Genomic DNA, 13,998 nt, shown 5'->3' with positions numbered 1-13,998 from the left:
AAGCACCGGCGGAAGAACTTGCTTGAAGCAAGCCCAGGGAGCTCAATGACAGCCCCGCCCCTCACCCTCCTCGGCCCGCCCCTTCCGCCCCCTGGGGCGGGGCTAAGAGCGGCTTGCCCCGGAAGTCCGGAACTGAGCCGAAAAGTAAGCGCCGCTGGGCGCTGCTCCTCCTTTCTTCGGCGCGCGAGAGCGTCCCGGTCTTCCGCGCCCCAATTTGGATGTTCACTCCCAACTCTTACGAGGTCCTGAGTCCCCACCCCATTTTCCCAGCCCAATTTCAGCTGCAAATTACTGCAGAACCTGAAGCCAGGAAAGGAACCTATTTCCCGCTCCGGTCTGCCCCTCTCCGGACCCGGCGAGGCCCAGGTGAGGTTTTCTCCCGCTTTCCAGCCTCACCTTCCACACTCCCCTGCCCGTCCCCCGGGGTTCCTCCGCCGCCCGACCATGGCCCAGAAGCCGAAGGTAGACCCCCACGTCGGCCGGCTGGGATACCTGCAGGCGCTGGTCACGGAATTCCAGGCGACCGAGAGCCAAGGTGAGAGCGGCAGGGTGGGGAGCAGGGTACCAGGCAGGGGTCTGGCCGCGATCGCCGCCCCGGACCTGGCTCCAGTGCCGCTTTTCCACTGCAGACGCCAAGGAGCAAGTACTGGCCAACCTCGCCAACTTCGCCTATGACCCCAGTAACTACCAGTATCTGCGGCAGCTGCAGGTCCTGGATTTATTCCTCGATTCACTGTCGGAGGAGAATGAGACCCTGGTGGAGTTTGCTATTGGTAAGGATGGGGCCGCTCTCCTAGATACCTGATGGGCTGTAATGAGATAATGAGTTAGAAGTGAGTTGTTGGAAAAGGAATCTCTTAGGCAGTCGCTCAGCTGCGAAGGCAGACTTTCGCGATGTCTGTGCCGCCTCCGCGGTTCACACGTCGTCCAGGTCACGGCTCGCTTGAATCAGGTTTGGAACTCTCAGGACCCCCTCTGCCTTGTCTAGCTTCCCTCCCGCTTAGAGGTGAGATCGAAAATGAGGGAATGGATTGAAGCCCCATTGGAGGGAAAAATGTTGAGTGCCCATTTTAAACATCTTTGACTTAATGTTTTAACATCGGGACTTCCCTGGCGGTCCAGTGGTTAAGACTCCGTGCTTCCACTGCAGGGGGCACGGGTTCAGTCCCTGGTTGGGGAACTAAGATCCCACATGCCGTGGGGCACAGCCAAAAAAAGTTTTACCATCAAGAGAAGTAGCGGTGACTTGGAATGGCTTGTGACTCCTGTAGTTGTTATGGTCTAAGACCTACTGAATTATTTACTGGACAGATATTTATTGGGCGTATATTGTGCGAGCAAGGTATTGTTCTAGATGTTGGAGAGATGGCGAACAAGTTGGGCAAAGGGTCTTTGCCCTCAAGGAATTTACATTCTAGTAGGGGGAGACAGATGGTTGACAAACAAGAAAGCTGAGGCTCTGAAGAAAATAAACAGGGTGATGAGAGAGAGCAAGGGGAGGGAGGGGCTGCTTCTTGTTTGGCCATCATGGGAGGGCACAGCGTGGGCAAAGACTCTAGAGCAGAGCTTTCCTGGTGGCGCAGTGATTGAGAGTCCGGGGACACGGGTTCGTGCCCCGGTCCGGGAAGATCCCACGTGCCGCGGAGCGGCTGGGCCCGTGAGCCATGGCCGCTGAGCCTGTGCTCTGCAATGGGAGAGGCCACAACAGTGAGAGGCCCGCGTACCGCAAAAAAAAAAAAAAAAAAAGACTCTAGAGCAGGAGGAACCAGAAGGAACGCTGACGTGGCACCACTGTGGTGAGTGAAGCAGAGAGCGGTACTAAATGAGGTTATAGAGAGCTCACGGCACCAGAGTTTACAGGGATTCAGGTCTCGGCATTAGGAAAGAGTTTGGAGTTTATTCTGAAGGCAAACCAACATTGTTTTTTCAGCATGCATCTTTAAAAAAGAACATTTCTCTACATAGTGAATCATATCTACATAGAGAATGCGCTTAATAATTCCATTATCACCAAATACCCAGTTAGGCCAACTTCTCTAATAGGTCCCCAAAGGACATTTTGTTGTTTTGTATAAACCAGGATCCAGTCCAGGATTCATGCACTTAATCTGGTTCTTACGTTCCTTAGATCTCAATCTCTCTCTTTTTAAATAAACCTTGTATTTTAGAACAGTTTTAGAAAAATTGCAAAGATAGTACAGAGTTCCCATATATGCCGCACCTAGTTTCCTCATTGTTACCGTCTTACATTAGTATGGTACGTTTGTTACAATTAATAAACCAATATTGATGTATTATTATTAACTCAGGTCCATACTTTATTCAGATTTGTTTAGTTTTTCCCTAATAATCCTTTTACTGCTCCAGGATTCCATCCAAGATACTGTGTTACATTTAGTTGTCATGTCTCCTTAGGCTCCTCTGGGCTGTGCCAGTTTCTTAGACTTTCCCTTTTTTTGGATGACTTTGGCAGTTTTGAGGAGTACTGGTCAGGTATTTTGTAGGTTTTCCCTCAGTTGGGATTTGTCTGATATTTTTCTCATGATTAGAGTGGGATATGGGTTTTGGGGAGGATGACCACAGAGGTGAATGGTAAAAGGCCATTTTCATTTACATCTTTTTTTTTTTTTTTTTTTTTTTTTTTTTTTTTTTGCGGTACGCGGGCCTCTCACTGCTGTGGCCTCTTCCGCTGCGGAGCACAGGCTCCGGACGCGCAGGCTCAGCGGCCATGGCCCACGGGGCCAGCCGCTCTGCAGCCTGTGGGATCTTCCCGGACCGGGACACGAACCCACGTCCCCTGCATCGGCAGGCGGACTCTCAACCACTGCGCCACCAGGGAAGCCCCATTTACATCTTATCAAGGGCATATGCTATCAACATGACTTATCACTGTTGATATTAACCTTGATCACCTGGATGAAGTAGTGTTTGTCAGGTTTCTCCACTATAAAGTCACTCTTTTATTTATTTATTTATTTATTTATTTATTGGCCATACCTTGTGGCATGTGGGATCTTAGTTCCCTGACCAGGGATTGAACCCATGCCCCCTGCATTGGAAGCATGGAGTCTTAACCACTGGACCGCCAGGGAAGTCCCTGAAGTTACTCTTTATCCTCCACCTCCCCCCCTTTCCATATGGTGCTGTTTGGAAGGAAATCACAGCATCAATTATATCTTTTTTTAATATAAATTTATTTATTTTTGACTGCTTTTGGGTCTTCGTTGCTGCGCGTGGGCTTCCTCTAGTTGCGGTGAGCGGGGGCTACTCTTCGTCTTGGTGCGCGGGCTTCTCACTGCAGTGGCTTCTCTTGTTGCGGAGCATGGCCTCTAGGCACACGGACTTCAGTAGTTGTGGCACGTGGGCTCAGTAGTTGTGGCTCGTGGGCTCTAGAGCTCAGGCTCAGTAGCTGTGGCCCACGGGCTTAGTTGCTCTGCGGCATGTGGGATCTTCCCGGACCAGGGCTCGAACCTGTGTCCCCTGCGTTGGCAGGTGGATTCTCAACCACTGCCCCACCAGGGAAGCCCATCTTATATCTCTTTTAATCATTAATAGACTCTTTTTTCCTAACACTAATTGTTGAAGGATCCAGACCAGTTCTGCAGAACGCCTCACCTTCTGAATTGTCTAGTTGCCTCTTTATGGTGTCATTTCGTTTGTTCCTGTAACTGCTTTATTTCCTGTAACTTAGAAATCAGATTGAAAACTTTTCTAGAATCAGGTAACACACTTTTTTTTTTTTCATGAATACATCCTGGGCAAATGTGATTTAAATTTTTGAAAGGCCATCCAGGTCTGCCTCTAATTTGTGATATCTGGGACTCCTCTTACTACGACAGGCCTCACACATGTGTGGACATCCCAGCTTCACTCACAGCCCCACAGACACTTGCCTGGTGGCCACTCATTGGACGTCGGCGTGTGCACACAAACAGCGGGGTTCACCGCTGGGAGTCGGGATGCAGGAAAGAGGCCCATGCAGCTGGGGGAGCAGGTTTAGGAACTGGAGCTCTGGGTATGGGGGAAGGGGGATGGGCTTTGGGCAGGCTCCCTGGACTCTTCAACCTATGGAGAGGGCCAGAGTGAGGCCCTCGAAACCTGGGCTGGGGGCAGGAGCCCCGGTTGCCCAGGTCTAAGGGTGGGAATAGCTCATGTCTCTGCCCCTCTGGAAGATTATTATGCTGAATAAATATCGTGAAAAATTGGTCACTTTAAGATTTCTCCAGTGTTAGTACTCCATCTCCTCCCTTTTTGGAACTCTGCCCCAGAGCTCCTGCCGCCTGAGTGGTGACAGTGACCCCTGCAGAAGCCCGTGGCTAGGCTTCCACCTGAGAGTGACACAGCTCCTTCAACCCAAGCTCTCGACTCTGGAGAAACCTTTGCTGAAAAGAGCAGTCTCCCAAGGCAAGTTTTTACAGGATCCGGAAGCAACTTTCCCAAGGCAGGAACACTCTTGAGTTCCTGGCCCACTGAGCTGGGAGCTTTGCCAGAGATCAGGGCTGGGCCTGGGTTCTTGCCCTCCTGGGCAGCTTCCCAGAGTGGGTGACCAAACCCTGGACCTGGAGCCCACGGCCCCCACTTCTCCACTTTGTAGCCAGTCTTCGTGGGTGAGTCCTGTCCCTTCTCTGAGCCTCATTTCCTCACCTGAGCCTTGTCTGCCTCGCGGGACTGTTGTGGGGAGCGGAGCGTGTGCGCATGTCTGTCTCCGTGAAGGTCTCGATACTTTGTCTAGAATTGTCGGTATCATCTCCAGTTTTACTTTTCACAGCCCCTGTTTCCTTCTCTTCTTCTTCTTCCCAACGTCCCCAGTCCCAAGAGCAGCAGCTTTCTTGGCATTGAATCCCTCCGTGGGATCCTCTGGAGATTAAAATTCTCTTGTATTTACTGTGCGTAACTTAAAAGGAAAGTCCCAGTGGTGCTCAGAAGCCTGTTTTGTCACTCTTGCTGTTTCCTCTTCTGTTAACGTCTGTGGTGCTACGTGGGAAGCACTGTCGGTGCTTATTCTGTGCTGGGCTTTGTGGCTTTGAATCTCTTGTCTCTGGTGGCAGATCTGAGATGGTGACTCTCCATGAGATCAGAGTGCCTTGCTTACCTTTGTTACGTCTTGAATGCTCAGGCCTTTTGGCCTGGGACGAGGATGGGGCCGGGGAACGTGTGCAGAGTCCTGGCCATGACTTCGTGCTGCAGCCCTGAGTGCGTTTGGTTCTGGAATAACTGCCGGGTTAGATTGCCCATGGCCATGGTTTGGCAGAACCAAAACCAATGTTGGTTTGTCGGCAAGGAATATAGAGAGTTTGGTAAGAGTGGGGCTTCGGGGTCAGGCAGGCCTGGGTTCAAGTCCTCACTCCCCGACTTAACTCTGGGCATGTGATTTCCCTTCTCCCATCATCGGTCAGGTGGGGGAGGATCAGTACCTGCCTCACAGAGTTGTTGAGAATTAAATGAGATAAAGTGCCTGCAGCTGCGAGGTCCCCTAGGTATCCAGACCCCTTTGAAGATAAACAGTTCCCGAGTCTCCTAGAGAGGTGAGGTAGGATGGGATAGTGTCCTATCACCCACCTGTTCCAGGGATTTGGCCCTTCTGGAAAAGCATCGTTGAATGATAGGAAAAGGTATGAAAGTTGATCTTTATCCTCACAGTGGGTGTCCGGGCAGTAGTAGGAGGAAGTACCACGGGGAGACAGGCCACCCTCATTTGGGATGGGGGATAGGAAGTGGGTGAATTATCAGGAACCAGATAAAAAGCCAGGATCTCAGAGCTCATGCCCCAAATAAAAACTCTGGCAGGCTTTGGCATTAATTTGGGAGTGTTGGACTGAAGCACCATTGGTTGATTCTCTGGTGTCTTACATGCTGTGTGTGCACACCTGCACCATTCTAGATGGTGTATGGAGATGTAAAGGAACCAGGAGATAATCCTCGGCTTCCATGAAAACTGGCTGAATCCTAGTATGTCACGGAATACTCGGCAGTTTTGTTACTACAACAGAATGCCAGTAGGTGGCCTCCCACGATTCAGGTTAAATCGCTTTCCTCTGTTCTATTTCATGCAATACCTGTAGCTGCCACCAGAGGTGGTGGTGTACCGAAAAAGGCTGGTAGATGAATCCTGAGACGCCTCTCTCTGGAAAAATAGGATTTAGTAAAATTGAAGATAGGCATGCCGCGCGACCCAGCAGTTACAATCATAGGGTTAGGTACATGCACGTCCAGACACATGCAGAAATGTCACCAGCAGTATTGTCTGTAACGGTCCTAAACTGGAAACAGTCAACAGTGGAATGAATTATCAATATTGTCGATATTCATACTGCAAGGTAAATGAACAACCTACAGCTCCTTGCAATTATCTTAAAAACATAACGTTAAGCAAACGACGCTAGACACGTAATAATATGTACAGTGTGATTCCATTCCTGTAAAGTCCAAAAAGAGGCAGAACTGAATTACAGTATTTAGGGGTGTGTGTGTAGTAAAATTTTTTTTATTAAAAATTTAAAAGGTCCTGCTTATTGACTTAAAATTATTTTATTGCACTGTTACAAGTCAGGAAGAGGGTCACCTCTGAGAAGGGGAGAGAACTGAATCAGGAAAGAACGTGCGGAGGCTTCTGGACTGATGACAGCGTTTCAGTCTTTGACCTCAGTGCTGGTTACATGGGCACTTGCTTTCTCATTGTTAAACCCTACCTGTACGTGCCAGCCCTTTCTCTGTGTGTGGGTTGAAGATATGCCCTGTGCCAGCCTCCGAGGCTATAAACAGGTGCGTGCTTGGTCCATATCTACTGTGTGCCAGGGAGGGGTCTTACCTTATTTAATTCTCCCTTCCCGTTTTACTGATAAAGAAACCTAGGCTTAGAGAGATGGAGTTGCTTGCTCTGCTCACCTGAGTCCCCTGGGGCATTCCTGGGATTCTAGCTAGATCTGCCCACCACAGAGCCCTCGCTCCATCCTCCGTACTCTCGGGTTCCCGTGTACCTCCTTCTCTCACTGATCATATAGTGTCCTGGGGTCACACATCTTTCTGCTTAAAAAGAAATTCCTCAGCCATCCACTTGTTACAGGAAAGAGGTGAATTCAAGGTCCTCACCCCACTGCTCCCTTCCACGCTAGCTGGGAAGGCTGGCTCCAGGCCCTTGCGCCCTCCCTCCCCGACTGGCAGAGACCAATCCCCCTTCCTCTCAGTTCTAGGCAGAAGCAGGGTGTGCGTGTGTGTTTTATTAATTTACGTGAATACATAATTGACTCACATGGTACAGAATTCAAAAGGGTAGGTAATAAACAGTAACTCGGTCTGTAGCCTTTTCTGGAGGCAACCATTGTTACTAGTTTCTTGTGTATTCTCCCAGAGATATTTTAGGGATTGATAAACAAATACGTATATATTTGTTTGTATACTATGTATACCTTTTTGCATATCCTACACATGTTGTAGTATACGGTATCTATATTCTGCCTTTTTTTTTTCCAGCTTAGCACCATGTCTTGGCACACCTGCAGTATCAGCCCGTAAAGAGCTGCCTGATTCTTTGTAACTGGGGCATGATGTCCACTGCATGAAAGGACTAACATTTAGCCGGCCCCTGAGGATGGCCACTTAGGGTTGTTTCCATTTTGCTCTCATGAGCAGTGCGACAGTGGGTACCCTTATTTGTATGTCATTTCTCACTCGTGGGAGTGTACCTGTAGGGTAAAATTTGAGAACTGAAATACAGGTCAGAAGTGCGAAAAGCCATGATTTTTTAAAATTTAATTTGGTTTTTTTAACTTATACAAAACATATCTGTTTAAGTCAAAACTGTATTACGAGTATGGTCTCACTACCACTCCTGTCCCTTCCACCCTGTTCCCCCCTCATATGAAACCAGCAAGTGTGGGCGTATACATATACGTATATTTGTCTCTCACCTTCTTACGTGTAATAGTAGCTTTCTCTATATGCTGTTCTGTCCCTTGAATGTCTGTCCTGAAATTTCAGAGAGAACCATCTTCAAGATACTGAAGTTAAAACCCAAGAACAGCTAGCCCCCAGTGAAGATTTTGACCTGGGATTGACCACGGCCAGCCCAGTACCCTGGGGCGGGCGGGTCCTCAGCTGTAACGGTCTTGAGCCACTGTCTCCAAGGACTTGCCCAGCCCTCTCAGGCACCAGGTGCTGGCTAAGCACTTGTCAGCATGACCTCATTTAATCCCCAGGACAATACTTAGACCCTCCTGTCCCTTCCAGCACCATTGCCTTCCTTGCTCTGTGACCTGAGATCCCCTACCTGCCCTCTCTGAGCCGCCAGCTTTCTCATCCCAGACTGCACTAGGGTTTTCTCTTTTGTCTCTCCCGGGGTTCCTGTGGCTCCCCACACCTAGAAGGGCCCTGCCTTTGCCTCTTGTCTTTCTCTCTATCTTGCCAGGTTTGTCCAAACTATGTTCATCCGCCAGTCAGAACTTGTTCTCCTTTTTGCCTGGTGACCAGTTTTTAGATTGCAGCAGGATCGGCAGACAGTGAAATGCACGTAGCTTAAGTGCCAGTCGGATGGATTTTTAAATTCATTAAGCTATACGTACATCAGTATAACCAGCACTTAAGTCAAGATACAGAATGTTCTCATCTCCCGAAAAGGTCCCTCGTACCCTCTGCCAGTTAGTGTCTTCCACCCTGAGGTAACCATTATTCTAACCTCTATCCCCATGCATCAGTTTCGCCTGTTCGTGTAAGAGGAATCCTACAGGATATAGTATCTGGTTTCTTTCACTCAGCATAATGTTTCTGAGATTCATCCAAATTGTTACAGTATCGGTAGTGCATGTCTTTATATGAATAGGCCACAATTTGTTCATCCATTCACCCGCTGATGGAGATTTGAGCTGTTTCTAGTTTGGAACCTTTATGAATAAAGCTGTTATGATAATTTTTGTACAAGTTTTCTTGTATACATAGGTACTCATTTCTCTCGGGTAGGTTTCTTGCATACATATGTGCTCATTTTTCTCAGACAGGCTTGGGTAGGAGTGGAATTGCTGAGTCGTAGGGTAGACGGATGTTTAACTGTGCTAGAAGCTGCCAGCTAGCTTTGTACCGTCGCCACGATGCGTTCCACTCCTCCCCGCCAGCACTTAGTATCGTCAGGCTTTTTTTGTTTTAGCCATTATGATAGGTGTGTAGTGGCCTCTTACTGTGGTTTTAATTTTCATTTCTCTGATAAGGAATGTCGAGCACATTTTCATATATTGACCCTTTTGTGCAGAGTTTATCAAAGTCTTTTGCTCATTGTTTTTATTGTGTTGTTCATCTTTTATTGATAGGTAGGAATGCTTTGTATATTCTGGATATGAGTCCTCTGTCAGAATCTATGAATATTTTCTTCTTTTGCTTTTTTACTTTTTCTTTTTTTCTTTGGTATGAAGAAAAGAAGTGAAGGTGGTGAGGGGAGGGCCTCTTGGGGAGAGGGACTGGTTAGGGTGGTCATGGAAGGCTCTTAGAAGAGGTGACATCTTTTATTTATTTATTTTTGGCTGCGTTGGGTCTTCGTTGCTGCGCGCGGGCTTTCTCTAGTTGTGGCGAGCGGGGGCTACTCTTCGTTGCAGTGCGCGGGCTTCTCATCGCACTGGCTTCTGTTGTTGCGGAGCACGGGCTCTAGGCGGGCGGGCTCAGCAGTTGTGCCACAGCATTTCTACTTGCCCCTGCTCCTGGCTGAGCCTGGCATCTGCCCGTGGTAGGATTGGTTGTCCTTGTGGTTTCTGAAGGGACACCCTTTCCCACGGGAGTAGCAAAGGGCTCCCCATCTTCTGGGACTTTGGTCAAGTTACTCAACAGCCTCAGGTTCTTTCCCTTAAATGGGGGTGGTGGTACCTCTTCGTGGGGTTCAGCCATGTTCCCAGCATGCGTCCAGCGAGGACCCTCAGTTGCAGGCTCCGGAAATACAGAATCACTACGCTGTGATGCCCAGTGATGGGGGGGACAGACAGCAAGTGAAGAAGGCAGTCAGCAGGATGAGCCCGGGTTGTGCTAAGGGCTCCACTGGGGTAGACACCGGGAGGGACCTCTCCATCAGGGCCTGGAGTCCGTCTCCTGCTGCCCATCTTCCTCGGTCCAGGAGCACCACTCGGCCTCTTCCGTCCCTCACAACTGCAGCTGTCCAAGGTGCACAGGGTCCCAGGGAGCCATTCCATCCAGCCTCCCGACCCTCTGCAGTGCAGCCCTTTTCCCTGCTCACTGCTTTAAAATCCTTCCAGCAGACATTTGCGGAGCGCCCCCTGTGCCAGAAACCCAGGAAGTCTTGGGAATAAGACAGCCTAGGTCTTTTTTAAAATTAATTAATTAATTAATTAGGCTTGCGGCACGGGGGCTCTTCGTTTTCGCACGCGGGATCTTTAGTTACGGTGTGTGGGCTCTTAGTTGCAGCCTGTGGGATCTAGTTCCCTGACCAGGAACTGAACCCAGGCCCCCTGCGTTGGGAGCGTGGAGTCTTAACCACTGGACCACCAGGGAAGTCCCAAGACAGCCTAGGTGTCGACCTCGTGGCACAGTAGCTTCTAGCGGGGCTCAGCGGTCAGTGAGCAAGAAAACCCCACGAAGGTTTCTCAGAGTTCTGAGCTTATGAAGACGGTGAGACAGGTGATGAGGGACGTACCTGGGTGTGGCAGGCAGCGGCTAATGGGGTACTCCAGGGAAACCACACTGGCCACGGAGCAGTGACGTGCTGGTTACTAGCAAGAGGGTGGCACCATGCAAAGATCCCAGAAGGATCTTTGCAGTGGGAAGTCCTTGGAGGCTGAATGGGTAAAATGTTTCCCTACCCAGGTACTGCTAGGGAAGGGGTGGCTGTACCTACCTGGAGTAGGCGGAGATCTTTGCCAGGCCTGCGCCACTTCCCTGCACCTGTCCCCTCTTGCTGGGAAAGAGGACCTAGTTGGGTTTTGCTGGGCGTGTGGGGAGGTCCCCCCTTTGCTTGTTTCTAGAGATGCCGGGGAAGTGGGTGGGCTGTAACTCACTCCTGATTGGACACTCAGTACTGGTCGGCCATGTTATGCAAATGAGCTAGAAGTTCGTTCTCTACTTGGAGTAGGAACCTAAGGGTGAGGGTGCCCTGATGGCAGGAAGCTCACTCAGGACCCACGAAAATCAGCTTCCCACATCGAGTGCTTTAGGCCTGACGGGAGAGAATGAGGGGTCTGGGCACCTTACCTGAGCAGTGGTTCTTAGATCCAGAACCACGGGTCTCTCACTCTGTCCTTTTCTTTTGTCCCCCAGATTCCTAGCAATAGTGATGTGGGAATGATGCTGAAATGCTTTAAACTCTCAATTATGCTGTTTCCATAAAATGGTGGACTGCACAGCTATTAAATGATGCCATGATCGTAGATTTATTGGCGTGGAGAGATGTTCACAGGACACGGTTAAATGAAAACAGCTGGCTTACAAAACAATAAGAATATCACATTGTTATTAAATATTTATATGTAGTCACATATTTTAAAATTGTGGAATGAAAAACATGTTAAATGGGTGGTAGGATTAAGATGGTTTATATTTTGACTTCTAATATTTTTGACAGCTTTATTGAGGTATAATTGGCACATAATAAGCTTTACATACTTAAAGAGTATAACTTGATAAGTATCGACATGTGTACACCTGTGAAACCATCACCTTGCCTATATTTCTTAATTCTTCTAAAGTGATGATACACTGTGGGTTTTATGTTTTCTACTTAAAAAAAATAAAAAGGAAAGCCTGTCAGTCATTGAGCTGGCTGAACCAGGAGGGAAAGGGATCAGTGCCCACTTCCAGAAGGTTGGGCAGTGGAGGGCAGGCAGGCCTTTCTGGAATCTGGAAAGGGAGGGCTGGAGATCAGAATAGACTTGGGATCCCTTGTCCCTGGGCCACCTTCTCAGGCCTGGACCTTCCCTGGGACTCAGTGGGCAGAGGAAAGATGGAAGGAGGCCCAGGGCTAAGGCATCCAGACTCACCTTGCTCTTCCCCAGGAGGCCTCTGCAACCTGTGCTCAGACAGGGCCAACAAGGAGCACATCCTGCAGACTGGGGGTGTCCCACTCATCATCGACTGCCTGTCCAGTCCCAACGAGGAGACCGTGCTGTCCGCCGTCACCACGATCATGTACCTGAGCTCGCCGGGCTCCAGCTCCCACCCTGAGCTGACTGCCATGCCCGTGGTCCAGTGCATGGTGCGCTTCTCCCTCTCAGCCAACGCGAGGCTCCGGAACCTGGCCCAGATCTTCCTGGAAGACTTCTGTTCCCCCAGCCAGGTGGCCGAAGCCCGCAGCTGGCGGGCTCACTCCGCCCTGGGGATCCCACTACCAAGGACTGAGGCCCCGCAGCAGCCCTGATCCAAGGAGCCCTCAGGCTGCGGCACTGGCACTGCCAGAGACAAGACCAAAATCCCGGTGGGGACTCAGGAAGTGGGAGCAGCAAAGCTCGCACTGTGCACGGTCTCCCCAAACGGTGCTTTGTCCGCCACTCTCAAGGAGAGTTTTCTCAGTGGGACAGGTGTTCACACTGATGAAAGGCACCAGGAGATGAGTGAGGAAGCCATACTTTGAGATACGTGGAGAAGGAGATTGAAGGGTGCCGTTTTGACAGGCTGACGCCCTCAACCAGCTAGAGGCGAAGGTCCTGCCTCCTGGCCCACCCCGCCACCAAGCTGTCACCCTCGTGTGAGAAGCAGCATGTCCCTGGACCCAGAGGCTCTGCAGATGGTGTTTCTCCTGAGGAACAGCTGGGCCTGGGGCTTAGAATTGCCTGAGCTTGAGGAAACAGGCATCACACCTTAACAGAAGTGTCGGGAGTAATTCTGAGAAATAGAAATGAGAAGCCTTGTTGTTAAAAGTATTTCGGGGCCCTGGGAAGCTGGGGAAGTGTTGTGTCCACTGCTGTGGAGGCCGGGTACCTGTCCTGCAAGCTCTCCAGGCTGGGTGTTGGGCATGGTGAATGCTGGCCTGGAGAACTCTGTGGCCCAGGATTAACTGTTTATCCACACAGGCCTATCAGCCGGGGACCATGTTAGGGCTTCAAAGACGAAGACGTGGTTCCTGATCTTGAGTGTCGCAGCCCAGTGACTGTTAACATGGCCATCAGGCATTAAGACGGAGGCCATGAGGGTGACACATTAGAATACAGGCACAAACTCTTCGAGCTGTTGTCTTTTCCCTTCACCACCCCATGGTACGTGCCTGGAAGCCCTGGCCTGCCTTCTCTGCCATCAGGGTTAGTGAGGTTGGGGCGGGGGGTCCCTGTCCCTGGAAATCTGTCTCAGGCTGGCTTCAGGGATGCAAGTAAGAGAGGTGCTCAAGGGAGATGGGACCAGATACTGACGGCAAGCGAATGGCTCAGAGTCTAGTGTCAGCTGCTCAGCACGGGGGAAAGGGTGTGGGCCCCCTTGGAAAGGTGGGGTTCAGGAGCAGTGGAAGGTCCTGGCCTCCCTTAAGGATGACCTCTTTTTTTTTCTTTTTTAAAATTTTATTTATTTTTGGCTGCGTTGGGTCTTTGTTGCTGCGCACGGGCTTTCTCTGGTTGCAGCGAGCGGGGGCTACTCTTCATTGGGGTGCACGGGCTTCTCATTGCAGTGGCTTCTCTTGTTGCAGAGCACGGGCTGTAGGGCGTGCAGGCTTCAGTAGTTGTGGCACGTGGGCTCAGTAGTTGTGGCTCGCGGGCTCTAGAGCACAGGCCCAGTAGTTGTGGCGCAGTTGCTCCGCGGCGTGTGTGATCTTCCTGGACCAGGGCTCGAACCCGTGTCCCCTGCACTGGCAGGCAGATTCTTAACCACTGCGCCACCAGGGAAGCCCAAGGATGACCTCTTACATGGCCAAGGAAAGGCAGATTCGAGAGGAATGGTTTCCAGGTGGACGTGGAGGTGGGCAGACTATGGAACTAATGGACTAAGGAGACGAGACGGAGGGAGGTGAAGGCCTCCTCATTGGCCTCTGTCCCAGCTGCCCCTGTGGGGCTCCTGTTCCTTCGCTTCCCCCAAATAAAAGGCCATAAGAGA

General features: G+C 50.3%; 1 protein-coding gene across 3 annotated transcripts; it reads left to right on the top strand.

The window, feature by feature from the left end:
- Positions 1-111: 111 nt before the first annotated feature.
- Positions 112-13,998, top strand: ARMC7 (armadillo repeat containing 7). Of its 3 annotated transcripts, none has more exons than XM_032615608.1 (3): positions 112-535; positions 630-773; positions 11,245-12,120. In XM_032615608.1, the coding sequence occupies exons 1-3, from the start codon at positions 445-447 to the stop codon at positions 11,250-11,252; spliced, it is 243 nt and encodes an 80-aa protein (XP_032471499.1). In that variant the 5' UTR covers positions 112-444; the 3' UTR covers positions 11,253-12,120. The 3 variants fall into 3 exon arrangements, with proteins under 3 accessions (XP_032471499.1, XP_032471498.1, XP_032471497.1); XM_032615607.1 differs by having other exon boundaries at positions 3,840-12,120; XM_032615606.1 differs by having other exon boundaries at positions 116-535; positions 11,979-13,998.

This window comes from Phocoena sinus, chromosome 20 (assembly GCF_008692025.1).
Source record: "Phocoena sinus isolate mPhoSin1 chromosome 20, mPhoSin1.pri, whole genome shotgun sequence".
NCBI classification, from domain to species: Eukaryota; Metazoa; Chordata; class Mammalia; order Artiodactyla; family Phocoenidae; genus Phocoena; species Phocoena sinus.
Note: the sequence above shows the minus strand (reverse complement) of the source record. Positions and strands in the feature narration are given on the sequence as shown.